At 56.0% G+C, this 25,455-nt stretch overlaps 1 protein-coding gene across 3 annotated transcripts; it reads left to right on the top strand.

Annotated features, from left to right (window-relative positions):
- The first annotated feature begins 458 nt into the window (after nucleotides 1-458).
- Nucleotides 459-24,966, top strand: SYT12 (synaptotagmin 12). Of its 3 annotated transcripts, none has more exons than XM_007171046.3 (8): nucleotides 459-782; nucleotides 6,800-6,856; nucleotides 11,552-11,745; nucleotides 14,130-14,522; nucleotides 17,141-17,356; nucleotides 18,050-18,170; nucleotides 19,342-19,475; nucleotides 20,860-24,965. In XM_007171046.3, exons 1-8 carry the CDS (start codon nucleotides 755-757, stop codon nucleotides 21,031-21,033), a joined length of 1,317 nt encoding a protein of 438 aa, XP_007171108.1. In that variant the 5' UTR covers nucleotides 459-754; the 3' UTR covers nucleotides 21,034-24,965. The 3 variants fall into 3 exon arrangements, with proteins under 3 accessions (XP_007171108.1, XP_057409888.1, XP_057409889.1); XM_057553905.1 differs by lacking the exon at nucleotides 459-782 and adding an exon at nucleotides 973-1,247; XM_057553906.1 differs by lacking the exons at nucleotides 459-782; nucleotides 6,800-6,856 and adding an exon at nucleotides 976-1,247 and having other exon boundaries at nucleotides 20,860-24,966.
- Nucleotides 24,967-25,455: the final 489 nt, after the last annotated feature.

Below are 25,455 nucleotides of genomic sequence, written 5' to 3'. Positions count from 1 at the left end.
ACAGGTTGCTTTCAGCCCCGAACTCCCAGAGGGTAGATGATCCAGAAACCACTGCTGCCTTAGCACACTTGCTCCCCACCTGAGATCCTCTCCCCTCTTCCCACCCCACCCCAAATCCTACAGATCCCCTGAGAAGCCCCCGCAGGTACCCACCAAGCCTGCTCTCCTGGTAACTGAGCCCACAGCACGTGGCACCTTCCCCCGCACACCCCAGCCCCTCTTAATGCGTGCGTGCCTCCCTGCCAGACTGCGCGGGCAGGGAGGGACTTGTCCCCCTGTTCCCGGAAGATGGAAGATCGCCCACACCTGGCACTGTGCCTAGCATCCAGCGGGGGCGTCATAAATATATCTCCTGAATGATTCATTCATTCCTTTGGAGAGAAAGCACGACCCCTAAGTGGTTAAGAGTATGGGCTTTAAAGTCACATAGACCTAGGTTCAAGTCTTGTCTCTGACCCTTGGCTCTGTGACCTTGGGAAGGTCATTTCACCTCTCTGAACCTGTTTCCTCCTGTAAAAAAAAAACGGAGTGACCACTGACACCATTAAGTCATTGTGAGGATTAACTGAGATGATGTTGGCCTACCATTCAGAGAAGGGGAAACCTCCGGCCTCCTGTTTCCTGATCGGTTCCTAGGAGGTGCACAGTATCCAGCTCGTTTTACAGAAAAAGAAACTGAGGCCTAGAAGGGGAACAGGATAACCCGGGGTGCGGCAGCTGGGGCTAGAACCCGGGCCTGCTGACTCCGTGCCCAATGCTCCTCCAGCCTCTCGAAACTCGCGGTGAGCACGTTCCCAGCCCCCCAGCCCCACTCATCCTGGGCCAGGGAGTGAGGGGCTGGCTTCTGCCTCGGACGACCCCCCTGGGATCTGGGGAGCGCTTGGGGATCCTCGGCTCAGACCCCGGAAGCGCCGCGCAACTCCCGGGAGCGGACAGAGCGCTCGGGTTTGTCACTTTAAAGAGGGAGCGGGCGGGCGAGCGTGAGGGAGCGCGCGGCGGGCTCCTGGGAGCGTGCCCGGACTGCGGCGCAGCTCGCGACTGCCGCCCCGGCCCGGCCGAGCCCCCGGCCCGCGCCGCGCTCCTCCCAGGCGGGCGCGGGGACACACTGCAGGCGTGGCTCCGCCGGCGACGGCCGGGCTTGGCGCCGGTTCGTGCGCGCTGCGGGAGGCCGGCCGGGAGCCGGGGAGCCCAAGCCGGAGCCCAAGCCGGAGCCGGAGCGGGAGCGGTGGCCCCTCCGCGGAGCCGGGGTGAGTACGCGCCCTTCGCGCAGATGCACGCAGTGCCCCCTCCCAGCGCCGGGGACCCCCGGGCTCCAAGCTCCCCGCTCGTCTGCACACCCGCGCGGATCGCACACCCGCGCCGCGCTTGCACACGCAAGCCCGGCACAGCGCACGCCGGGGGCCCTTCCCCGGCTCGGCCACTCCATGCACTGCGTATCGCATCGTGCCCCGCACGCCCGCCCCGCGTGTGCACACACGCGGCTCACCCGGCCATTTACACACCTCCCCGGCGCCCGCGCTGCACGCACGCCCCTCACACACACACAGCGCCCTGATTGTCCCCACTTTCCCGGCCCCGCCTTACACCCTCTTCCCGGCTCCCGGGTCAGCCCCCCACACTCCGGTCCCCATGTATCCTGGGGGTTACCGCGGCATGGGTGCTGGGTTTTCAGGAAATGCCCCATGTCGCACCCCATTGCCAGGAAGCCCTGGGAGGCCAAGAGGATCCTCAGCCTCTGTCTGGTGTCACCAGCCTGGGTGGGGAGCTTTCCAGGGTCTCCCTGCCAACCTTTGATGCCACTGCTCTTTGGGAGAGGAAGCTTGCCCGTCTCAGTGCCTTGGGGATGTAGATTTGGGCTGAAGGAGGGGGAACTGGGTCCAAACATGGGGACCTGGAGCCAGGCCTGTGGGTGGAGGAGCCCTGAGCACGCCCTCCTAGTGACCTCTCTTTCATGGGCTGCAGAGGGACTGGGTGCCCCCTCCTCAGCCAGTGAGGCCACCCTCCCCCGCAAAGAGCCTGGGAAACCTGCACCCTGGAATGTTAGCCTCTTCCCTGAGCCAGGGAGTGGGTGACAGGTTTGGAGAGCGGCAGGAGCTATGCATCCTACTAGAAATGGGGAAACTGAGGCTCAGAGAGGGCAGGAGACTCACCCAAATTAACACAGCCAGTCTGGAGAAGGGTCAGGACCCAAGCCCCTGGCCTCCCCACCCTGAAATCTGAAGCCTTTCCAAACAGCTTGGGAGAGAGGGGGCTCCCAGCCTGGAGTTCAACCTTGGACTCTGCCTCTTGTCAGCTCTGGTGACTATGGGCAAGTGTTTTCCTGTACCTCAGTTTTCTTACCAGTACAATGGGAAGAGTATCAGCCCCCGCAGTGGGCAGCAGGGAGGATTTGCCGAAATAACACCTGGCGAGTCCTTTGTACAGTGCTCAGCACATAGTAGGTGCCCAGTTAATGCCAGCTACCACCATCCTCGCCAGTCTGTGCTGTGGTTTTTGTGGGCTTTTGGGGGGATGGTAGCAGGATGTGGTTATTCCAGAAAGTGGGAGCACTTGAAAAGGATCTCAAACCTAAAGCTCCTAAAGAGGCTCCCAGCCTGGAAGGTCGAGGGCTCCTCTGTACCACCCCCTGATCCTTCCCATTACCTGCTGGCCTCAGGGTGAGGGTAGGGGGAGCCAAAACCTTGCTAGCCAGAGATGTGACATGGGGACACTAAGCAAGGAAATGGGGTGAGGGGGAGCAGAGACATGGGGACCCTCTCCCCCACAGAGACACCAAATTCCTGGAAAGCCATTTCTTGATAAGCCCAGGAGGAGGCCTCGACTGTGGTCAGATTCCAGTAAGGCCCGTGGCAGTTCTTCCCACCCATCTCCACCCCGGAAAGGCCTGGTCAGGAGGTGGCATGGTGACCAAGAGCCCAGGCCCAGATCCATTGTACCTTGGAGTCCATCCCATTGTTGCTACTCATATGCCGAGTGACTCCATCCCCGGCTTCCTAATCTGTAAAAGGGGGATCCGTTTATCCATTCAGTCATCAGGTCTATATCGTGTTCACACTACGTACGAGCCAGGCACTACGCTAGGCATTTAGCATGAATTATGTCTAATTCTTACAGCAATAGGTAGGTATTGCCGGCTAGGTATGGTTAAGCCAGCATCTGAACCCAGAGTTGTTTTCAATGAGCAAGCGCCATGCAATTTAGGGTTTGGGGGTTTGGGGCCAGAATGAATAGATGGAGTGAGGAAGGGTGCCAGGAAGGGGCTCGGATGAAGGTTTGAGGCAGCTCTGACCCACCCCTGCTGTGCCCCATTTCCTGTGTGTCAGAAATGCAGGGAAGCTCTGGTCAGAGGCTGCCCTGGCCTCGGATGTGCCTGTCAGCATCCTGTTCCCAGCTGAAGCCGCAGCCCCTCTACCTGGCACACCCCCAGGCTGCCAGTGGGAGTCTGCTGAGTTGTCAGTAGTGGGTGAGATGGAGTCAGGGGGTCTCAGGGATAGTAAGTAAAGCCATTAAGAAGGACGCTTGCTGCAGAGCCAGATCTGGCTCGGTCTCAGCTCTCCGCTTACTGGCTGGGTGACCCTGGGCAAATTCACTGCCCTTCCCTGAGCCTCACTTTCCTCCTCTGTGGAGTGGGGATAATAACAGGATTTGCCCCCTAGGGGTCTTGGGCGAGGCCATGGGGAAGACGTACGTGAAGTCAGGGGCTGTGGCTGCTAATAGAAGAGGCGCTGGATGGGGTGGCAGGCCCAGCTCCACCACTGCTGGCTGTGCGGCTTTGGGCAAGTCACTTAACCTTTCTGAACCTCCCCTAACTCATCCAGAAGCCTGCTTACCAGGCTCATGAACAGAGATGCTTCCAGGGGCCAGCAGGTTCTGGAAGTGAATGGAAGGGTAGGAGGTGCCAGGCCGGAAGAGCAGATGCCCCATCTGAGGGACGGAGCCTACTCAGCTCCAGCTCTGGCTATTTGGGGGAGGTGGGGGGGCAGGGTATACAGACCCACTGTTCCCAAATCTTACTTTTAACGGGAAGCTGGAAATCTATTCTTTTTTTTTTTTTTAAGAAATCCATTTTTTAATGGGAAATTTCCCAATTTTTAAATGTTGGTAACTCACTTTAAGACAAATATAACACATCTGCAGGCCGGCAGCGCTGCCCACACAATTCCACTGCTCAAAGTAGGGGTTCAGGGGCCTTTTGGACCATTGCCAGGTGAGCAAGCACAGCAGCTAAGATTTGCCAAGCCCCACTGCACTTACTTCTCGTTCCTCCCTCCTGACACCCTGATAAGCCCATCATATGCCCCATTTTACAGAGGGGGCAGATCTGGGGTTCAGAGCTATGCTCAGGCTGCCGCCCCATCCCAGGAACCTCGACGACGTCTCCCCCAGGTTCTCTTTTCCCTCCTCTCAGGCAGATGTGCTTTGGCTTCTCCCGTTCCCAGGGCACATCTGCGGGACCTTCTGGCCTGGGTGAGCCTAGAGTCATTCACACCTTCACTGAAAGCACAGCTCCCAGGGTGTTGTGATGAGGGGAGGGGGAAAGGTGGGCAGTGTGGGAGTCTGGGGTCTGAGGTGGACCAGCCTTGGAGAGATGGGGGCCCCTCGACAGCCAGAGGTCTGATACAGCAGATACGGGGTTCTGTCCCCAACCACAGGAACTTGCCACAGGGGTGTACCCAGCCCACCCACTCTAGTGTGCTGCTGGCATGGGCTGTCCCCGTGCAGGAAGTCAGCCTGTGCCAGGGAAGCAGGAAAGAAAGCCGATGGCATGATCAGATTCCCAGCAAGGCAGAGGCAGACTGGGACAGTTGTGTTCATGTTAACATGTGTGTTTTGGTGGATCCAGACTCCCTTCTGCCACGAAGTAGGGCCACCTGGGGCTTGTACACAGTGCCTAATTTGGCCTGCGGGTTCTCAGGCAACTTTTGAAACCATATGCCCCCCATGCAATAAGGCACAGGGGTTAGGGAGCGTGGAACCACATGGCCTGGGTTGAACAGTTTCTTAGCTGTGTAGCCTGGGGCAAATGACTTTACCTCCTTGCCTCATGACTCTCTTCTGCAAACCAGAGATGGTAATACCACCTACCTCCAGGGGCTGTTAGCGGTAGGTAATATATGAGGTAATATACACGCAAAGTGCTTAGGGCTTGGGTGTAAGGGGTGCTCAGCAAGGTCCTTGTCATGATCTCCAGCCCAGGTCCCAGCAATGAGCTTCCACTTGAATTGGCATGGGTGAAGCCGTTCCAGGTTAGCGCCTCCCTCCCATCACCATGACAACCCACACCTCACTGTGGGAGTGGGGGCATCATCAGGGGAGCTGGGAGCAAGGAGCTGTCTGTGCACCTGGCAGGGCTTTGCCCCAGGGCCCTGTTCTGCCCTGCTTCTCGAGGCCTCCTGTCCTGGGACCTACGGCACTCCCACATGTGCTGGATAACCCTGTCTGGATCAAGGCACCCCAGCTTCTTGACTCCAGAGCTACAAACTGGGGAGAACCCCAGGATTCTAGAAAATGCTCACCCCCTGATTTGACCCCAGTCCCAAAGGGAGCCCACACAATCCTTCGAGGAGTTGCAAACGGGCTAGCCACCACCCAGGACCCTTTTCCTCTCTACCCAGTGGTGTTTACATTTTTTGTGAGTTGGTTGCAACATTTAAAAATCAAGAAACTGCACGTTAAAAAATACCGGTATCTGGCTTTTCAGAAAATCCAGCCAGGCTGGATTGGCATTCCCGTGGGAACAGAAAAGCAGTTGCCCTTGGGTGGACGGACACCCTTCAGGTCTCCCCCCGCCACCGCCCCGTGTACCCCATCTTACCTGTTTATAACCACCTCTCTGAACCACGAGGGAACGCAGAGGTTAGGGTGGGGGCCATCCTGTCCTCTGTGTCCCTTGAGCTGAGGTCCATACAGCTCAGCCTAGCCTCCCTTTTTCAACCCCCCACCCCATTTAGAACATGTCTGGGAGCCAGTTTACTTCTTAGCAACAATAATAAAACCGTAAGCAGTTGCCTGGGCAGGTAATGGCTTGTATGAGCTTCTAGACCTTTCTAGAACAACTTAAACCTTCAAACCTCTCAAACCTTCAGTGGTTCATAAAACTTGGGAGGGGAGGGTGGGGAGGAAACCATCCCAAATAGAGAAAGAACTGATAATAGAATATTGTAGAAATGCAGCATTTCGGGTCCAATTTAAACAAAAGCATTTGAAGTCAGCCTAAGGGAACACCCTGAGGGGCCCCTCTAAGGAGTAACAGAGTCGCTGCTGGTCAGCCTGTTGTTGGTAGGACGGAAGTGAAGCAGGCTTGCCAGATTTAGCAAATACAAATACGGGACGCCAGCAACTTTTGAGCTTCAGATAAACAGTGAATAATATTTTAATATAAGCATGTCCCATGCAATATTTGGACATACTTCTACTAAAAACTAATCCGAAATTTCATGTTTCACTGGGTGTCTTGTGTTTTTGCGTTTGGCAATCCTGAAATGAGGTCTCAGAGTGCTTGAAAAGAGCTTTAAACACCATTTTTTAAAAATGCTATTTTAGGGACTTCCCTGACGGTCCAGTGGTTAGGACTCCGCACTTCCACTGCCGAGGGCCCAGGTTCGATCCTTGGTCGGGGAACTAAGATCCTGCATGCCACGCAGCACGGCCAAAAAATAAAAATGAAAGAATAAAAGAAACACTACTTTTGCCCAGGCCCCCTCCACCTGAGTGTGAGCTGGATGATGGGCACCTGGGCCGTAGTGGGGGGTTGATGACCCTCTGAAGCCCTCTCCACTGACTCTCCTCTCCCTTCCAGTCTCAGCCCCTGCGGCGGGCGTCATGGCCGTGGACGTGGCAGAATACCACCTGAGCGGTGAGTCCCCGCGGCAAATGTGCCATCTCACAGGACCCTCCCACCGGGCCTGGGGTGGGGGATGTCAGTGGGACACCAGTAACGGCCCTGTTTTACTGGTAAGGACTGTCAGTGAGTTGCCCAAGATCACACAGCCTTGGGGACACCAGGTTGGGGCCAGTCTGAGGTCTCTTCATCTTTCTGCTCCAGTGGAAGGACTTGAGGGGGTCCCCCAGGAGGCCCACGTGCTGCTGCTCCCTAATGTCGAGCCTGTCGTGCGGAATCCACTCCCCTGGGGCCATTCCTGGAGCCAAAGGCGAGGAAACCCAGGAAGGTGGATGTTAGAGCCACAGGACATTAAACTCAGAGGTCGCCCAGTCCAGGGATGGCAGCTCCCACCTTCTCCTCGTGTGTGCCCCTGCAGGCACTGAGCTTGGGACCGGCCTCAAGACACCAGACACACTCCAGCTGACGATGGATGGTGTCAGAACTGAAGTACACTCGCCACCTTTTCTCCTTATGTTCCCCTCCCCATTTACAGATGGGAGAAGGCAGGCTCAGCAAAGGAAAGGGAGAGTGACTAAGTAAGTAACAGGGTCAGGACATGGACCCAGGTCTTCTGACTCCCAGGCCGGTGCTCCCCATCACTCCAGCTCCTCCCCTAGCTCAGACCCCAGCCAGCCCAGGGCTGAGCTGAAGGACGTACAAGGGGGAACCACCTTTCCCAACTCCCAGCCAGGAATTTTCACTTTTCACCTGCAGGCTCACAGGTCTTGGTCCAGGCCCTGGCGTGGCCATCAGTAAATGTTGAAACCTCTCTGAGCCTCCATTTACTCATCTGTAAAATGGGGGCAATGTGGCCTGCCTCAGGGACTGCTGGGAAGATTCAACGAGCTAACGTGTGTGAAGTGCCCAACAGTGTGAACACAGCTTTCCCCGACCTCCGGGCCTTTGAACATGCTGTTCCCTTCCCCTGGGGTGCTTACTGCCTCTGCCTGGCTAAGGCCTTGAGACTGGTGTGGAGATTTTGAGCACAGATCTGGAGCCAGATTGTCTGGCAGTGAATAGCTCCTCTATCTCTCATCTTCACTGTCTGTAAATTGGGGATAATAATAGAACCTTGCTCACAGGGTGGTTCTGAGGACTCAGTGGGTTAGTATACATGAAGTGTTTGGAACAGAGCCTGGCGAATAGAAAATAGTAAGGGAACGATTATTACTAAGATTCCTCCTTCCTCATTTCTGGTCTCAGCTCAGACCTCACTTCCCTGGGGAATTCTTCTCATACCTTCCAGAGGCTGGTACGTAATCAAATGAGTAAATAAATGAGCATTAACTGTCATCATTTCATGTCAGCTTGCTGGGGTTTTTCCTTTCGTGCCCCTGGCCCTGCCCCCCTTTTATGCCAGCCAGGGTGCTGGCTTCAGGCCCTCAGCCCCCGGATCCTCACTCTCAGGGGAGCCTGGCGCTGCTTTGCCACTTTGCTGTGCCCATCGCCTATGTGCACTCTGTGCCCGGGCCCTGGCCCGCCCCCTGGCAGCACCCAAGGCCCTGTGAGCTGGCTGGGGCTGTGTGTGTGTGTCTAGGTGGGAGCCCCCCGCACATGCACTTCACTCTCCAGGCACCAGGTACGTTCCCATCCCATCCCCTATTCGCCAGACTCCCAGGACTTCCTGAGAGCCTGGCCAGGTCTTGGCCCTGGGCCCCGGTAGCTCTTTGTTGTGGTTTTATTTATCCCACAAATTACATTCTCGCAACAGAGTCAGGAGTAAACAGGTTTGCTCGCTGTCCCTCCATCCGCATCTCTGGCTGTTCCCATCCCTCCCTGGTCCGCCCAGCCCTTGCCCATACGCTGCGTGATTTTTACATCAAAATCATGTGCTTATACCATGTTGGGGATTGGTTTTTTTTTTCTTTCCTCTTAACAATGCCTGAAACGATTCTCTGCATTGCCACAGTGACATCCTGATGACCTCCACTGTCATTCTCAAAGCCCAGTGACAGCCCCTCCTGAGACAGCACCACCGGCACCCTTGCTCGGACCTTCAGGCTGTTTCCAGATTTCTGCTGTTATAAATACAGCCTCGATGACTCACTCCAGACATAAAACTTGTTGGGATTTTTCCCTTAGAATCAATTCCTTTGGGGTAGAACCACTGGATGGGGATGTTTCTGGTGTCATCTCCTCTTTCTGGATGAGGAGACTGGAGCCAGGGAGGTGAGGTGGCCTCAGGGAGCCAAGGCACCTGCACCACGCTCTCCATTTCTCACCCCTGTGGCCTTGAGCCCATAAATATTGGCTTGGCCAAAAAGTTCGTTCGGGTTTGTCCGTAAGCTGGGCCCCAAAACCCGAACGAACTTTTTGGCCAACCCAATAGATGTGTTCTTTAACTGCTATCAGCCTCAGTTCTCCTCTAGAAAGTGGAGGTAGGGAACTCGTAGGGTGCTAAGTGCTGCGTAAATGCCAGGGCTGAAGGCTGGGCCCTGCCCTTCTCTGGGGTGAGTAAGTATTGTAGATTCTGGCTGGAGCTGGCTGGGCTCAGCAGAGCAGGGCCCGGCTGGGGCCTCCAATTGCTGGATGATTCCTCCCTACGCAGGCTTTGGGGAGCAGGGACAGTGGCCCCTCCATCCCCAAATGCCCCCTTCCCTCTCTCTCACTGGGTGCTCTGAACGCTCTGAGCTTTGCACACCCCCCTCTTCCTTCCCTAAACTCCTGGTCCCTGGCACCTTGGCTGGCACACTTCTTGCTACTCCTGCATATCCCAGCTTAGGCATCCCGCTTTGGGAAGCCCTCCTGTGCTGTTCTCATCACGACCCCCATCACTCTGTTGTCTATTTATCTGCCCACCCCACGCCCTAGACTATGAGCCACTTATTAAGGACAGGGGCTGGGCTTGGGGCTGACCCGCTCCACAGGGCGCTCACACATAGTAGGTGCTCAGTGGCTGTGTGATGAGAAATCTCCACCCCTGATACACCCTCCCCACATCTCTCCACCCTGCTGCTAGGGAACCGTGCTGGGTGGAGGCCGGGTGGGGCAGTGGTTTTTACCCCTGCTTGCTCTGGAGTCTGGCTGCCGGTGTTAGGATCCCAGGGCCACCCCTTCTTGGCTCTGTGACCTTGGGCAAGTTCTTGTGTGTCTCAGTTTCCCCATTTGAATCGAGTCTAGAGGCAACACTGAGAATGGTTTAGAGAATTATATTTGCCAACAGTGCGATCTTCTGCAAAACGAATCCTACTATCTTATTGGCTTCTTTTGGGAATGCAGGGCCAGGTTTCCCAGTAGAGTGACTTAACATTTATGGTTCTGCCGTGGGCCAAGCTCTGTGCTAGGTGATGACTTACCCAACACAGTTGAGGGGGTAGTTAATTACTGTTTGGGGGCAGTGAGGCTCAGATAAGTGAGGTTATTAAAACATCAGTGGACAGAACGCATTTGAGCATCTGGATTTGTCCCCAAGCCCTGCCCGGCCTACAGCCACCTCTCACTTCTGGCTGAGTTTTTTGTTTGTTTGTTTTTTGTTTTTTGGTAACAGCTTTATCAAGATAAAACTCACATGCCATAAATTCACTCACTTAAAGTGTACAATTCAGTGGGCTTCAGTATATTGTGCAACCATCAGCACAATCAACTTTTAGAATATATTCATCACCCCCAAAATAAACCCCATACTCCACATTTCCCCCTACTCCCCCCAACCCCTGGCAGCCCCTGACAATCACTAATCTACTTTCTGTCTGTATAGATTTGCCTCTTTTGGACACTTCATAGAAATAGAATCATACAACATATGGTCTTGGGGCACTGGCTTCTTTCACTTAGCTTGATGTTTTCAAGGTTCATCCATGTTATAACATGTATCATTTCATTCCTTTTTATTGCTGAATAATATTCCATTGTATGGATGTACTACATTTTATTTTCCCATTCATCAATTGATGGACATTGGATTGTTTTAGATGAGGTTTGAGGCAAAAAGGGGGTCATTTTGTTTTCTCCCCCAAGTTCCCTTCCACTTTCCTCAGATCCCAACAGGCTGCATTGATTATCTGGAAGCAGAAGTCCTCTGAAGGTAGAGAGAACTCAAAGAGGCAAGAAAAACCCCACCTGGGGCTTCCCTGGTGGCAGAGTGGTTAAGAATCCGCCTGCCAAAGCAAGGGACATAGGTTCGAGCCCTAGTCCGGGAAGATCCCACATGCCGCAGAGCAACTAAGCCCGTGAGCCACAACTACTGAGCCCGCTGTGCCTAGAGCCCATGCTCTGCAACAACAGAAGCCACCACAATGAGAAGCCTGCGCACTGCAACGAAGAGTAGCCCCTGCTCACCTCAACTAGAGAAAAGCCCCCGTGCAGCAACAAAGACCCAGTGCAACCAAAAATAAAATAAATTTTTAAAAAAACCCTATCTGTTTAAAGCCTAAGGAATATTTAACCATTGTTTACAGCTCTTCATCTGCTCTACCCAAGTGTCGCTCCTGATAGTAATGTATGTTTTTGTGGAAAGGAGCTAAAAGCAGATATCAGAGGGTGTATAGCTTGTTCAACACTGGATCCCCAGCACGCAGCACAGAACCTGACATCGTAGACACTCAATAAATATTTTTTCAATGAATAAGCAAGTCAGTGCTGAACTACAGGCTCGCTGGGTGGGAATGTGTAACAACTGAGGGGTCCTAGTGCCCATTAACGAGAGACTGCTCTGCTCTTGCCTTGCAGTCATCAAGAGCCCCCCGGACTGGGAAGTGGGTGTCTATGCTGCCGGGGCCCTGGCACTGCTGGGAATTGCAGCTGTGAGCCTGTGGAAGCTCTGGACGTCGGGGAGCTTCCCCAGCCCCTCCCCGTTCCCAAACTACGACTACAGGTACCTTCAGCAGAAGTATGGTGAGAACTACGCAGAGGCCCGGCAGAAGGTGAGGCTTCTGTTCTCGTGGGTGCACAGTGGACTGTACACCCCACACCCCAACCGTCCGCTCTCAGGACTGGCCCCCACTCCCTCCCCCCTCACTCCCTCCTGGTTAATTTCCTCCTGTGAACAGGGACCCTTGTCCTCCTCCACATCTCCAGCATAGCCCAGTGCTAGGTAATCCATGAATACTTGACGAATGAATGAATGCTTTCAAGCTAAAACACCATCCTGTGAAAATTACAGGAAAATAAAAATAAGAAAAACCTCCCCAAATGCCACCACCCAGAGGCAAGCAACTGTGAATTGTCTTCTAACTATTAACATTTTGATTTATTTCTTTCCAATATTTTAAATCTAGGCCCCTCCCCCTGGTCTTTTTTCCATGCATAGTTTTTACACAATGGGTGTCATTTCTACATAGAATTTTATACCCTACCCTTTTCATCTCACTTAAAACTGAAGCACTTTCTCATATTGTTGATTGTAAACATTATTTTAATGGCTGCCTAAGATTCCTTTTTATGTATGTGCCATGATTTACTAAATGCCACTATAAATAATGCAGTAAATGGTTTACATGTAAAACTTTGTCTTCATTTGGGATTACATACTTTGAATGAATGCCCAGATGTGAAGTTACTGTATCAGGGAGTATAAACATTTTTAGGGCTCTCTATATATTGCTAAATGCTTCATCACTTAACACTGGCAGAGAATTTTTCTAACATCATGTAGAGTTCCAGAGAGCACAGCCAGAATCTGTTACCAGATAAAGGTCCCACATGCTCGCTCATTTGGGGTTTTGGAACGAAATCTCTCACTCAGTTGGAGGGACTGTAAATTGCAACAACTTTTCCAAAGAGCATTTTGGAAACATGTATCAAAAACTTTCAAAAGGGGCTTCCCTGGTGGCGCTGTGGTTGAGAATCTGCCTGCCGATGTAGGGGACACGGGTTCGAGCCCTGGTCTGGGAGGATCCCACATGCCGTGGAGCAGCTGGGCCCGTGAGCCGCAATTACTGAGCCTGCGCATCTGGAGCCTGTGCTCCGCAAGAAGAGAGGCCGCGATAGTGAGAGGCCTGCGCACCGCGATGAAGAGTGGCCCCCGCTTGCCACAACTGGAGAAAGCCCTCGCACAGAAAAAACGAAGACCCAACACAGCCATAAATTTAAAAAAAAAAAAAAAAAACTTTCAAAAGAACTATGTCCTCGGGACTTCCCTGGTGGCACAGTGGTTAAGAATCCTCCTGCCAATGAAGGGGACATGGGTTCGATTGCTGGTCTGGGAAGATCACACGTGCTGCGGAACAACTAAGCCTGTGCGTCATAACTACTGCCTGTGCTCTAGAGCCCGAAAGCCACAACTACTGAGCCCACATGCCACAACGACTGAAGCCATGTGCCTAAAGCCCGTGCTCCACAACAAGAGAGGTCACCGCAATGAGAAGCCGGCGCACCGCAACGAAGAGTAGCCCCCACTCGCAGCAACTAGAGAAAAGCCCGCGTGCAGCAACGAAGACCCAACACAGCCAAAAATAAAAAATAAATAAAATAGATTAAAAAAAAGGACTCTGTCCTCTAAGTCAAGATTTTAAGAAAGCTATTCAAGGGACTTACCTGGCGGTCCAGTGGTTAAGACTCTGCACTTCTGCAGGGAGCACAGGTTCGTTCCCTAGTTAGGGAGCTAGGATCCCGCATGCCGCACAGCGCGGCCAAAAAAAAAAAAGAAAGCTATTCAATGTTGCATTGTTTATATTTGTGACAAAAACAATATAAATGTCCAACAGTAGAGGAATAGTAAAATGAACTATGGGGATCCACTCAATGGCAAATTAAGGGGACCATTAAAAATTATGGTAATGAAGACTATGTACCAACATGGGAGATGCTTACTGTACAAAGGTTTTGTTTTCTCAAATCCCAAGGTCAATTGAGAGAAAAGAAAAATTTGAATATTAGAGTTAGCGTTATCCAACATGAAAACTTTCTCATGTGGTAGACATTTTTGTCAACTTCCTTTGAGGCTGCTCTGTCATGTATTGAGTATCTGTACTCTAGTTTGCTTACCCATTCCCCTTCTGCTGGACGCTTAGATTGCTAACTATTTTTCCTTTTTATAAACGTCACTGCAGTGAACATCTTTATGTATGAAACTCAGTCCATATAAATAAACATTTTGAGAAAAAGCTCTCTTACCTCCTGGTTAGGGAGAGAAAGCTGACATGAAATAACAATAAAGACGGACCTTCCTAAGGTATGCCCTGTTTTTGCGAAAGGGGAACTTGGAGGTGCCTTGCATGAACAGGGCTTACCGTATCTCTTTGCTGTCTCTTCAAGACCATGCCTATTGCCCTTCCGATGCTCCCATGTCCCTTTTTCTCACCCCCAGAGAGTGCCTGCCTGGAATGCCCAGCGGACCAGCACTAGGGGGCCACCCAGTCGCAAAGGCAGCCTCGGCATTGAGGACACCTTTGAGAGCATCAGCGAGCTGGGACCCCTGGAGCTGATGGGCCGTGAGCTGGACCTGGCCCCCTACGGGGCCCTCCGAAAATCCCAGTCAGCCGACTCCCTGAACTCCATCTCCTCTGTGAGCAACACCTTCGGGCAGGACTTCACGCTGGGCCAGGTGGAGGTGAGCATGGACTACGATGCCGCCTCCCACACCCTCCACGTGGCTGTGCTGCAGGGCAAGGACCTCCTGGAGCGGGAGGAAGCCAGCTTCGAGTCCTGCTTCATGCGCGTCAGCCTGCTGCCGGACGAACAGATCGTGGGCATTTCCCGGGTAAGTGGGGGCTGGGAGGGCGGGGCAGCCGTGTGCCCCGGGCTCTCACGAGTCCTGCCCAGGCAGGCAGGGGTGCAGGGCCAGGCAGAATCTGAGGAGGGCGCTAGAGAGCAGATTTGGATGCTGATCCCAGAGCGGAAGGTGCTGGCTATGGGGAGGACAGAACTGGGAGTTTGGGGCTCCACCTGCCGGCTCCCGTGGTGTGCAGTTCTCAGCAGTCCTGCCACGTGAATCCAGTGTGTGGTAATTGTCAGTTGTCAATTGTGTCAACTTGGGGTCCTGGCAGGGAAGGGATGACAAGCTCATGCTGGCTAATTTGGGGAGAGCTTAATAACAGGACTGTTATAATGCTGTGTGTGGGGCGACCTCAGGGATGGCGTGGTACCCTGGCCTGAGGGGATGAGGGGAACGCGAGGTTACCTAGAGACCAGTGTGTGCAGAGGGCCACCTTGATAGGCGCTGTGCCCGTCTGCTCGTAGCGATCCTGCAGAGAAGAACCTGGAGGAATAAGCACCCCGACCTCCCTCCAACCTCTGGTTTCCCTCCAGTGACCCCTGCTGGCTGACCCCACCGGAAGCCAGAGGCCTAGGGAGCCTGTTGATGCAGCCCATGGAGGTCAGCCCCTGGGGCCGAAAGCAGGGGGGAGGGTGCAGAATAAGCCGGGAGGGGCAAGGAGAGGGACCCAGCACACCCCCCCAGCATACCCCTGCACGATCTGCTCCCCTTGCTGAGAGAGAGAGAGGTCTACGTGAGACACCCTGCTGCCCAGCACCAGCGGGCGAGGTCAGCCCAGCACGGGCTCTGACCAGAGCAGGAGGATCCTGAGGTCAAGTGCCTCTGGCTCCTCAGAGACCCACCCGTGTCCAGTCCTGTTTCCTGTACTGAAAAGTGGCTGCTGCTCAGAGGTGGAGACTGTCATTCCTCTCCGGCCCCACCCCGCCCCCCTCTCTCTAGGAGGGTCTAGAACCAACCACCAGGGCGTATGTAGGGCCGAGAAGGGGAGGCCAGCTTCAGAGAGGCAGTCCAGTGGGTGGTTAGGAGCAGGACCCTGGAGCCTGACTGCCTGGGTTCAGATCCTGGTTCCCTCCTTCCTAGAAGTGTGACCTTGGGTAAGTCACTTAAACTCTCTGTGACTCAGTTTTCCCATCTGTCAAGTGAGCATCACAGCGCTTCAGGAAATGCAAAGTCCTTAGCCCAGTTCTTGCTGAGCGCTCAATGGACTGTCGTCTGTCAGGACCATGAAGTGCTCCTGTTGAGCCCAGATCCACGCTGCCCGTGGCCTCAGCTGCCTGGAGGACCTGGGCGGTTCTGGACACATCCCTTGAGGCGGCTCGTTGACAGCAGCCACCACGGCCTGATGTATACTGAGAACCTGGTTCCCAGAGCCCAACACATCCGCGACCCTCTCATTAGCCCCAGTGATGGGGGATGGATTGAGGGCATCTTACAGATGAGGAAACGGAGGCTCAGGAAAGTGCTTTGCCCACGACAACCCCAGCAAGTGAGCAGGAGATCCAGGCCTCGACCCCCGGGGTCTCCACGTGCTCATAAAGTGCAACGTACAGAGAATGGATCTTCAGGGAGCCTGTGCTCCTATGGGCAGGGGACAGTCAAGGGGCTGATATGGCCAGAGGAAGGAATTTAGGGCCAAAGATCGTGAAAAGCCTGAATGTCAGGGTCAGGATCAGGAGGTGGGCTTTATCCCGTGAAGGAAGGGTTGCCCTTGGTTCTCAAGCAGGTGATTGGGTAGGGGATGTAGCTCCCAGGGCGCAAGGTAAGAAGAGGCTTCTCCAGCCCAGGCAGTGACCGAAGAGCGCAGCTTGGGGCACCTGGAGGTGCCGACAGATTCATTCCCAAGAATGCAGGCTTCTTAACATCGCAGCCCAGCCAATCCCAGTGAGTGGGGGGCTGCCCCCAGGTTGGGCAGCCCCCCGGCATCAGGCGAGGCGCCAGGGATGAGATCTCCTCTCTTAAAATATCGCCAGGCAGTGACCAAAGCAGCCCCCCACGGAAGGGGGATCAGTGCCCACAAGTGCACCTTCCCAGAAGGCCTGCCCACGGCTTCCTGGGAGGAGGCCAGTGGTGCCCACCAGGCAGAACTAGGCTTAGAAACAGAGCCTGCCCAGCCTTGCCTCGTCACTCCATCGGTCCATCCACCCCGTAACGTTCAGAGAGTCCTAGGCCAGGCCCCACGCGGGATGGGACATCAGCGACTCTCAACTTCACAGACAGTTATCCCTACTCGCTGCGTGCCTGGCCCAGGGCTGGACTTGAACACGTACAAGAAAGATGGCCAGCTCAGCCGGCACATTGCAAGGGTTCTGTGGACCCATGGGCACTGAGGATGGGAATCAGTTGGGGTCAGCTTGTGGAAGCTTCGAATGCCAGGCCACTAGATTGGCCACCACTGAGAAGAGGACAGGGGGCTTTTATATCATCAGGGCTGAGCCACCAAAGGAAGGATTGGCATTGCAGTGTGGGGACAACAGAGCCAGGACGCTAGCCCAGGTCTCCAGACTCCCCATCCAGTGCTCACTCCCTACCATGGCCTCGCAGGCATCTGGCTGCCACCTCCTCCCCAGCTTTGGACCTCCTTCCACTGCCCTTTCTCTCTGCAGATCCAGAGGAACGCCTACTCCATCTTCTTCGACGAGAAGTTCTCCATCCCCCTGGACCCTGCAGCCCTGGAGGAGAAGAGCCTGCGGTTTTCCGTGTTTGGCATTGATGAAGATGAGCGGAATGTGAGCACAGGGGTGGTGGAGCTGAAGCTTTCCGTGCTTGACCTCCCGCTGCAGCCCTTCGGCGGCTGGCTCTACCTACAGGACCAGAACAAGGTAAGCCCGCCCACCTGCCTGTGCCTGAGGACAGCGTCATACGTGTACACTTTAGAGGAGGGAATCCACTGTCCTCGCGACAGCCTGAACACCAACATCTTTAGGAGATTAGAGAAAGAGCTGAGCCACACTCAGGGAAACTCAGTTTACTGCATGCAAATGAAAGGCACCCTGACCACTGTTTACAGCCCTTCTACTGCTCCTACCACCAAACCTTTAGAAGCTCTACGCCTGTAGAGCTTCTGTTAGGGAAGTACTCCTCTGGCCCTCAAGTGAGTTATTTCAGACAGAGGCCAAGCTGCCGTTTACCGTCGTAAATGTAGCAGGGCTCAGGCAGCATCACTGTTATTTAAGCAAATGATCTACTAATTCCGGTCCACCTGGACCTGTAAGTGCTACTACCAGAGAATGTTTTCTCTGGTCTGGAATGAGGGAACATAACTGCATTTTGTTGCTGCATTTGACAGGCAACCTCTGGCCTTCCTTCCAAGGCAGGACCCCTACCCGGTACGAGGCAGGGATGGCGCCGTGGAGTGGGGGAGGGGTCCCTTTCTCGATCCCACCAGCCTGGTGCCCTGGTGTAAGGGGCCCCAAGAGCAGCAACTTCTCAGTGGAGAAGGAAGCTTCTGCCTTTCCCTGGGCCCCTCAAGTCCAGGGGGCAGAAGCCCTGTGAGTCACCCGCCTGCCCTCCAGGCCGCCGACGCTGTGGGCGAGATCCTGCTGTCCCTCAGCTACCTCCCGACGGCCGAGCGCCTTACAGTGGTCGTGGTGAAAGCCAAGAATCTCATCTGGACCAACGACAAGACCACAGCGGGTAAGGCCCTCCTGGCTACCTGGCTCCACCGTGTGGCAGGTGGGAGCCGTGGCCCAGCTGGAGGCATCAGCAGGTGTAGGGCACAGTGCCAGGCCCCCCACCCCTGGCTTTGGCTGGGCTCAGGAGCCATGCACAGTGGGAAGATTAATCTAGCTGGGGAAACAGGGGAACCACGGAGGCTGGCAGGGAGCCCCTGTGGGGGAGGGATGGGAGTCTGAGAGCAGGAGGCTGGGGCACTGGTATGAAAACAAGGTAGGCGTTTCCCAGAGGCTGGACTGCATCCCAGATCCCAAATGGGGACCAGGGCCACCGAGATGGTGTGGGTGCCAGGCAGGACCTGATGCGTCAGGTCTGCAGGAGCCTCAGCCCTGAGTAACTGAAAACTGAGGGCTGAAAACTGAGGGCTGCAGGAGCCTGGGGGACCCGGGTCCAGGCAGGTGCAGCAAGGACACCCAGTGGTGGTAAGTGACAAGCAGACAGCGACTCGTTATTCCAGAGCTGCGCGTCCTTGAGTCAGGCTCCACTGAGCGGGCACCGGGTGACTCGGGGCTGACATCTGCGTTTGGACCATTTATAGAATGAAAAGTGGTGGGTCTGCTGAGCTCCCCAGAGCCTCACGTGAGGGGAGCACTCGTGTGGGCTGGGGGGCTGGCTGCCTGAGTCCAAAGCCCAGCTCTTCTCCTGACTCGCGCGTGAGCCTCAGTTTTCTTTTTATTTATTTATTTATTTATTTATTTATTTAATTTTTCTTATGGCTGTGTTGGGTCTTCGTTTCTGTGCGAGGGCTTTCTCGAGTTGTGGCAAGTGGGGGCCACTCTTCATCGCTGTGCACGGGCCTCTCACTATCGCAGCCTCTCTTGTTGCGGAGCACAGGCTCCAGACGCGCAGGCTCAGTAATTGTGGCTCACGGGCCCAGCTGCTTTGCGGCATGTGGGATCTTCCCAGACCAGGGCTCGAACCCGTGTCTCCTGCATTAGCAGGCAGATTCTCAACCACTGCGCCACCAGGGAAGCCCCGAGCCTCAGTTTTCTCATCTGTAAAATAGGAACGCAATAAAGGACTGATGGCAGGACTGCAGGAGAGAGTGGCCAGTGAGCCGCTGTGACTGGGCAGGTCTATGCCAAGTGAGTGTAGCACTGGCTCTCACCCCCACCCCCCTCCCGGCCCACAGACCCTTTCGTCAAGGTGTACCTGCTGCAGGATGGGAGGAAGATGAGCAAAAAGAAGACGGCTGTGAAGAGGGACGACCCTAACCCAGTGTTCAATGAAGCCATGATCTTCTCAGTGCCAGCCATTGTGCTCCAGGTGAGGGGGGATGGCACAGGGGGTGGGGGCCCCTCTATCCCCTCCAATCTAGCTCCTCAGAGCTCCTGCAGGGGGTGATGGTTTGCCTTATGGCAACACGTTTCTAGTCGAGAAGCGTGTATTGAGCACCTACTAGGTACCAGCCCTCTGGTGGGTGCTGGGGACACGGGCACTGCTTCCTTGGCGCTCACAAGGGACAGGCAGGAAAGTCTCCAGACGATCCCCATCCACTAAGAGCATGCCAGACCTTGGCAATCAGGGGAGGCCTCTGCAGGTGGGGGTAGCTAAGCTGAGATCTGGGGGAAGACAGTTCCCGGTGGAGGGACCTGCAAAGGACTAGGGATGAGCCAGGACTGACCCTACGCCCAGAGCTCTGGCCCTAAATCTCCCGAGGTTCTGCCTACAGAGGCCTTGTGGAGCTCCCCAGACCCCCCTGGCCTTCAGCAGGCGATGTGCCCCAGGGAGACCCCCTCCCAGCACAGATATCACAGGCCAAGGGTGGGAGGACTGCAGAGGATGTGCCCTGGGCCACAGAAGTGGCCCGGCTTGCATACCTCAGAGGATGGGGAGCTCACTACCTCCCCTCACTCCCTCCTTCCATCCTTGGGCATTCCTGACCACGTGAGAAAGTCCTTTTGTGCCTTGAGCCAAAACTTGCCCCTTGGCCCTGGGGCTGTACAGAAACCCTCTAATCTCCCCTCTTCGGATACCCGGCCTGAATTTGAAAGCCCAGAACTCTGCCGCACTCTGGGTGTTCGTAATCCAGGCAAACATCGCAGCATCCCTGGTTGGTCCTGCCTTGCCACCCTCATGGGACAGTCCACCCATCTGCCCCCTGCTTCCCTGGGTGTTCATAGTGCCACTACTCCTACTCCACAGCCTCCTAGGGCGAGACACTTCTTGGGACCGGAGGTGGGGGAAGGAGGGGGAGGGGGGAGGCGGGGAGGGGAAGGAGAGAAGTCAGGCTGCGTTCCAGTTTCAGCTTCACCACTTTGATCTCAAGCAAGTTCTTTCCCTTCCTGTTATGAGTCCAACATATGATTATCTCAGGATTAACAACAGACATCTATAATGCTCTGACTGTGTGCAGGCACTGTTCTAAGTGCTTTACACCTTTTAACTCATTTCGTTCCCAGAACAGGTGGGAACTATGATTATCACCATTTTACAGATGGGGAAACTGAGGTAGGAAGAGCCCAAGTCACTGCCCAAGATCATGCAGCAAGGAAGTGGTGAGGCCAGCATTTGCATCTGGGCTGTGAGGTTAGACAGGTCAGAGGTGAGGATTCAGGGGGCCGTGCCTGGCACCCCGCTGGGCCTGGGGGTCATGGGGGACCTCTGGCACTGCCCCTGGTCCCTAGCACCCATGTCACTTCCTCCCCAGGACCTGTCTCTCCGTGTGACGGTAGCTGAGAGCAGCAGTGATGGCCGTGGGGACAACGTGGGCCACGTCATCATCGGGCCGTCGGCCAGTGGCATGGGCACCACGCACTGGAACCAGATGCTGGCCACGCTGCGCAGGCCCGTGTCCATGTGGCACCCTGTCCGGCGAAACTAGCAGCCAGGGCAGGGCCCGGGTGGGCACCGGAGCCCGGCATGAACTCAGCTCCAACATCCTTCTCTGTAGTCTGGCTGGAACCGTGAACGCTGGGGTCCCCCGGTGGAGTCCCCAAGAGCCATCTTGGTCCCTCTATCCAGGCTGCGGTGGAGGAACAGGCCCGGCTGGATGTCTAGGGACCCAGGGTTGTCTCCCACTGAGGACCAGCCGTGGCCTGGCCAGGGCCCGGGGAGGGCAGCCAGGCATTGGCCCACTGTGCTCCCATTTTGAGCTCCCCAACAGGCCTGTCCCTTGGCCTTGGGGGGGCCTTGGCCTCTCAGAGCTCCCCACATCCCATCCCTGCTGGGAGACCATGCACAAGGACCATGAGTCTTGGAGGCCAGGCGCTGTGCAAGGCACAGGCTGGGGTGACACGAACAAGGCACAGCCCCTAGGAGTCGGGAAGACAAGATCCCCTTGCCCTGGTGATCTGCTCTTGGCGGATGGCGGCCCCTCCACGTAGACCTGGGGAGGGCTCTGGGGCTGGGGAGCTGGGGGACAAGATGGGAGCTATGCTGTGAGGGGCAGGGAAAGAACTGAGTGTCCCAGGCCAGTGGCCCGTCCGCAGCATGGCAGGGTAAGAACACCCCCGTCACAAACACAGTTCTCACCCTACTGCCGTGGATACAACGGCCTCTCTCTGGGCAGGAGGAGAGACCGAGGGACCAGGCCAATCAGTGGCCCGCAGGCCACCTGGGACGCTGGGTCATCCTCTATGAAATACAACTGTCACCCTTATAAGGCCCAGGGGTCCAAAGAGCCCCAGACCCAGGTCCTTGTGTTCAGGCATTGGCTCCACGGCGTTTGTTGGTGTCCCTCCAGGCCAGGCCCTGCGGGGAAGAGAGATGCCTCAGCCTTTGGGGGGCTGGTGGGCAATGGGGCGGCAGAATACAGACTGCCGAGGGGCATGGGAGAGGCCTCTGTGGGCAGCAGGCACCTGGGAGGACACAGTGGAGTAGGAAGCCTTGGGCTGGGCCTTGCAGGAAGGGGCGGCCTGAGCGGTGACGGTGAGGGGAAGTTGAGGGGGTCAGGATGGAGTGGGGGGGGCAGGCTTGAATGCTAGGGGAGGAGGTGGCTCTGGAGCCTGGTTCAGACCCCCAGGACACCAGCTGCCCAAGGCTGATTCCAGAAGCAGACCCTGAGATTCGCAGGCAAGGGGTTTATTGGGGGAGAGCCCTCAGGAGAAACCTGTAAGGCAGAGAGGGAGCTTTGGGGCAAGCGAAGAAGCCGGCAGGTTGTGGCTTCAGCGGGGTCCCAACGGTGAGGGCTTGTGCGAATGACACCCCAGAGGAGTCCTGCCCAGAAGCCAAGGGCTAGGCTGTTACACACCCACAGGAGTCTTGGAGGGAAGGCGTGCATGGCCTTCTAGGTGTCACTGAGGCAGCTCCAAGCCGCTGAAGGCAGCCCCAGAGAAGCAGGCAGCTGTGCACCCCTTGTAGCTGAGGGGTGGGGGCCCCGCCGGGTTACAGGGATGGGAGGTGGGGAGGTGAGAGGTGGGTCCTCAGGCTGGCTGCCTCTGGACCTGGTGGGCTACGGAGGCCCAGGCCCAACCAGTAACCCCCAGTGATGTTGGGGAGCCCAGGGTGGTCACGGGACCGGAGGCAGCGTGGTGGCTCTCCCCACCTGACACAGCTGTGGCCCGGTCCCGAGGCCAGGCTGTCCACCGTGTGGCCAGCACCAGGAGGTCTGCACGGCCCAGGCCAGCCCAGGGCCCGGGGACACGCAGCTGGCGGGCCCCTGCCGCCTGGGAGAGCCCCCGCTCTTCCACCCCAGTGGCTCTGCTGTGCAGGCCATTTACTCGCCTGCCTTCTCTTCCCCTTCCATTCCTCCCTCTAAATGCATGAAATGCTGACTGTGCACCCGAATGGGCGTGGTGGGGACCGAGTATGCCGACTGGAATAATTCTAGAACCAAAATAAAGCTGGGGCAGGAGGGAGGGGGCTTCCGGGGAGCCCTGCTCGCCCCAAATCACCTTTGTCTCCAGAAATCAGGGCCTCGGGCCTCCGGGTTGCTGTGAGCACGCCTTCCCCTGCTGCTGGGCACCCGGAGGAGCAGGAGGGCCCTGTCTGGTTGGGGAGACCATCACAAGGACCAGTGCCATGAGGCTGCTGGGGAAGCTCTGAGAAGCGGCCCCGAGCCAGCCTGGCAGGGAGAATGCAGAAGGGAATATCAAGGAAGGCTGCCCAGTGGTGTCGCTGAGCTGTCTTCAGGGCAAGAGGGATAAGGCCAGAAAAGGGGGGTAAGACCAAAAAAGCCTTCCTGGTTGTGGGAACAGCATGTAGAAAAGGGCAGGAGTGGACAAAAATTTGGCCAGTGCATCAACTTTGCTAAAGTTGGGGAGGATGGGGAGAAGGGAGCCCGGGGAAAGGTGGAGGGGAGACGGGCCGTGTGAGTTCGGTGAGTACTGCTGCCTGGCCTGCAACCCAGCAGACTTAGAGGTAAGTCTGTTGTTGGCTCCTTTTTTGCAGCTGTAGAAACTGAAACTCAGAGAGGCTAGGTAACTAGCCCAAGATCACACAGCCAGAGCATCTCAGAGCTGGGATTTGCGCTCAAGCTGTCTGGCTCCTGAGCTCATGACTTAACTACTAGACCACAATGCTGCCTTCCCCAGCTTCTCGACAGTGGGGCTGAGGGGCAGCAGAGAAGCCCCTCTGGATCCCAGGCTGCTCTGGTTTTCCCCTCCCCTGCTCTGGAAGATCACAGCAAGCATGGAAGGAGGAGAATGAGACAGGTCCTACAGGAGCCCAAGAAGGGTGGAAACCAGGGAAGGCTTCCTGGAGGAGATGGAGGCACCAGCCTCGCTGGGTGGCGAGGGCTGTGCAGGTGGAGGAGGGAGAGCAGCCTCGAGGCAGGGAAACTGCCTACACAAAGGTGTCACAGGTGTCTGGGGAGCCACGCAGCCAGCTGGAGCTGGAAAGGCCAGGTGGGGCTGAGCTGGGGAAGCTTCATGTCCAGGGTGAGGCTGAAGGTCCTGGTCCTGCTGGCAGTGAGGCCCTGGGCAGGAGAGGTCAGCGGGAGGGAGGGGGGCAGGGAGGGGGAGCTACTCTAAGCTGCTCTGAAGTGATGATGAGGGACGTCAGCGAGGGCTGCTCTTGGTCAGTGAGGAGCTTCCCAGCTGCCTTTAGCAGGGCCCAAACCACGGTACTCCCATCTCTTCCTGCCTCTTCCTCCCCTGCCACCCCACTCTTCTCCCCGCTCCTCCAGCCCCAGGCCCGTGGGCCTGCTTCAAGGGTCCCAAGCCCCCTCTGTGTGGGAGCCCTCAGGAGTAGCCGAGTCCCACCCAAGAGGACAGGTATGGAGGTCCCTGTCCTGACAGCGGCAGTGGTGGTCCAGGCCTGCGTGTGGGAGGAGCAGGATGAGCCACAGCAGCATCCAGAGGCGACAGCAGCTCGAAGCTTCACTTCCTCTCTCCTGCCTTGTCTATGCCTGCAGACACCTGAAGGGACAGACCAAAAAACTAAATGAACGCTCAGACTGGGCCACGGGGCTCCCTCACTCTCCACCCCATTATCAACCTTCCCATCCCACCCAGAAGGGTCAACAATGGCGAGGCAGGGACAAGTGGCCTGCGGCCCCAGCCCTGAGCTCCAGTTAAATGGCAGCCAGAGCTGGGTTGGTCTGGAGAGGCCAGACAGAAGGGAACTTGGGAGAAGAAGCCCTTCTGTGTTCCACCTGCCATAGGCTGGGTCAGCTGCTTACTTGCTGTGTGACAATTCCTTCCCTTCAAGAGCCTGTTTCCCCATCTGAAGAATGAGTGTATTAGTCAAGAAGGCCTCTAAAAGCACCCACACCCCCACTTATCAGCTGTGGGATCTTGGGCAAATTATCTATCCCCTTTGTGCCTCAGTTTCCTCATTTGTCAGAGGAGGATAAGAATTATACATACTTCACAGGATGGAATTAAATGCCACATGCCAACTGACTGGCACACAGTGGGTGCTCAGTAAACGTGAGGTCAAGGCTTTGGGTGGAGGAGTTCTGGAGCTCTGGGATCTGGTGTTTGGGATGAAAGGGAGGGGAGGGGACATCGGGAGGGGACATCCCAGGAGGCATCGGGAGCAAAGTGTCTGTGTCCCCTTCCAAGGCATCCCAAGGGGCAGGACTGGGCCTATGAAGTTCTACCCCCTCTGGCACCAACTCCAGGGTGCCTCCATGTCCCTCCACTCCTTCAACCATCCGTAAACACTCCACACCCCAAACCAGGAACCCGAAGCAGAGCCGGCAGCCCCGGGTGATGACGGTGCAGGGAGCAGAGAGGCCACACGGGGGCAGCAGAGACCCGGCCCCGACAGCAGGGGATTCCGGCCTCAGGGAGAATGGGGGTGGGAGGTCAGAAAATGGGGCAGAGGGGCCAAGGCCAGGGGGGCCTTGGAGCAGATGGAG

Source organism: Balaenoptera acutorostrata, chromosome 9 (assembly GCF_949987535.1).
Source record: "Balaenoptera acutorostrata chromosome 9, mBalAcu1.1, whole genome shotgun sequence".
Classification (NCBI taxonomy): Eukaryota; Metazoa; Chordata; class Mammalia; order Artiodactyla; family Balaenopteridae; genus Balaenoptera; species Balaenoptera acutorostrata.
This window is presented reverse-complemented; position numbering and strand designations above follow the sequence as displayed.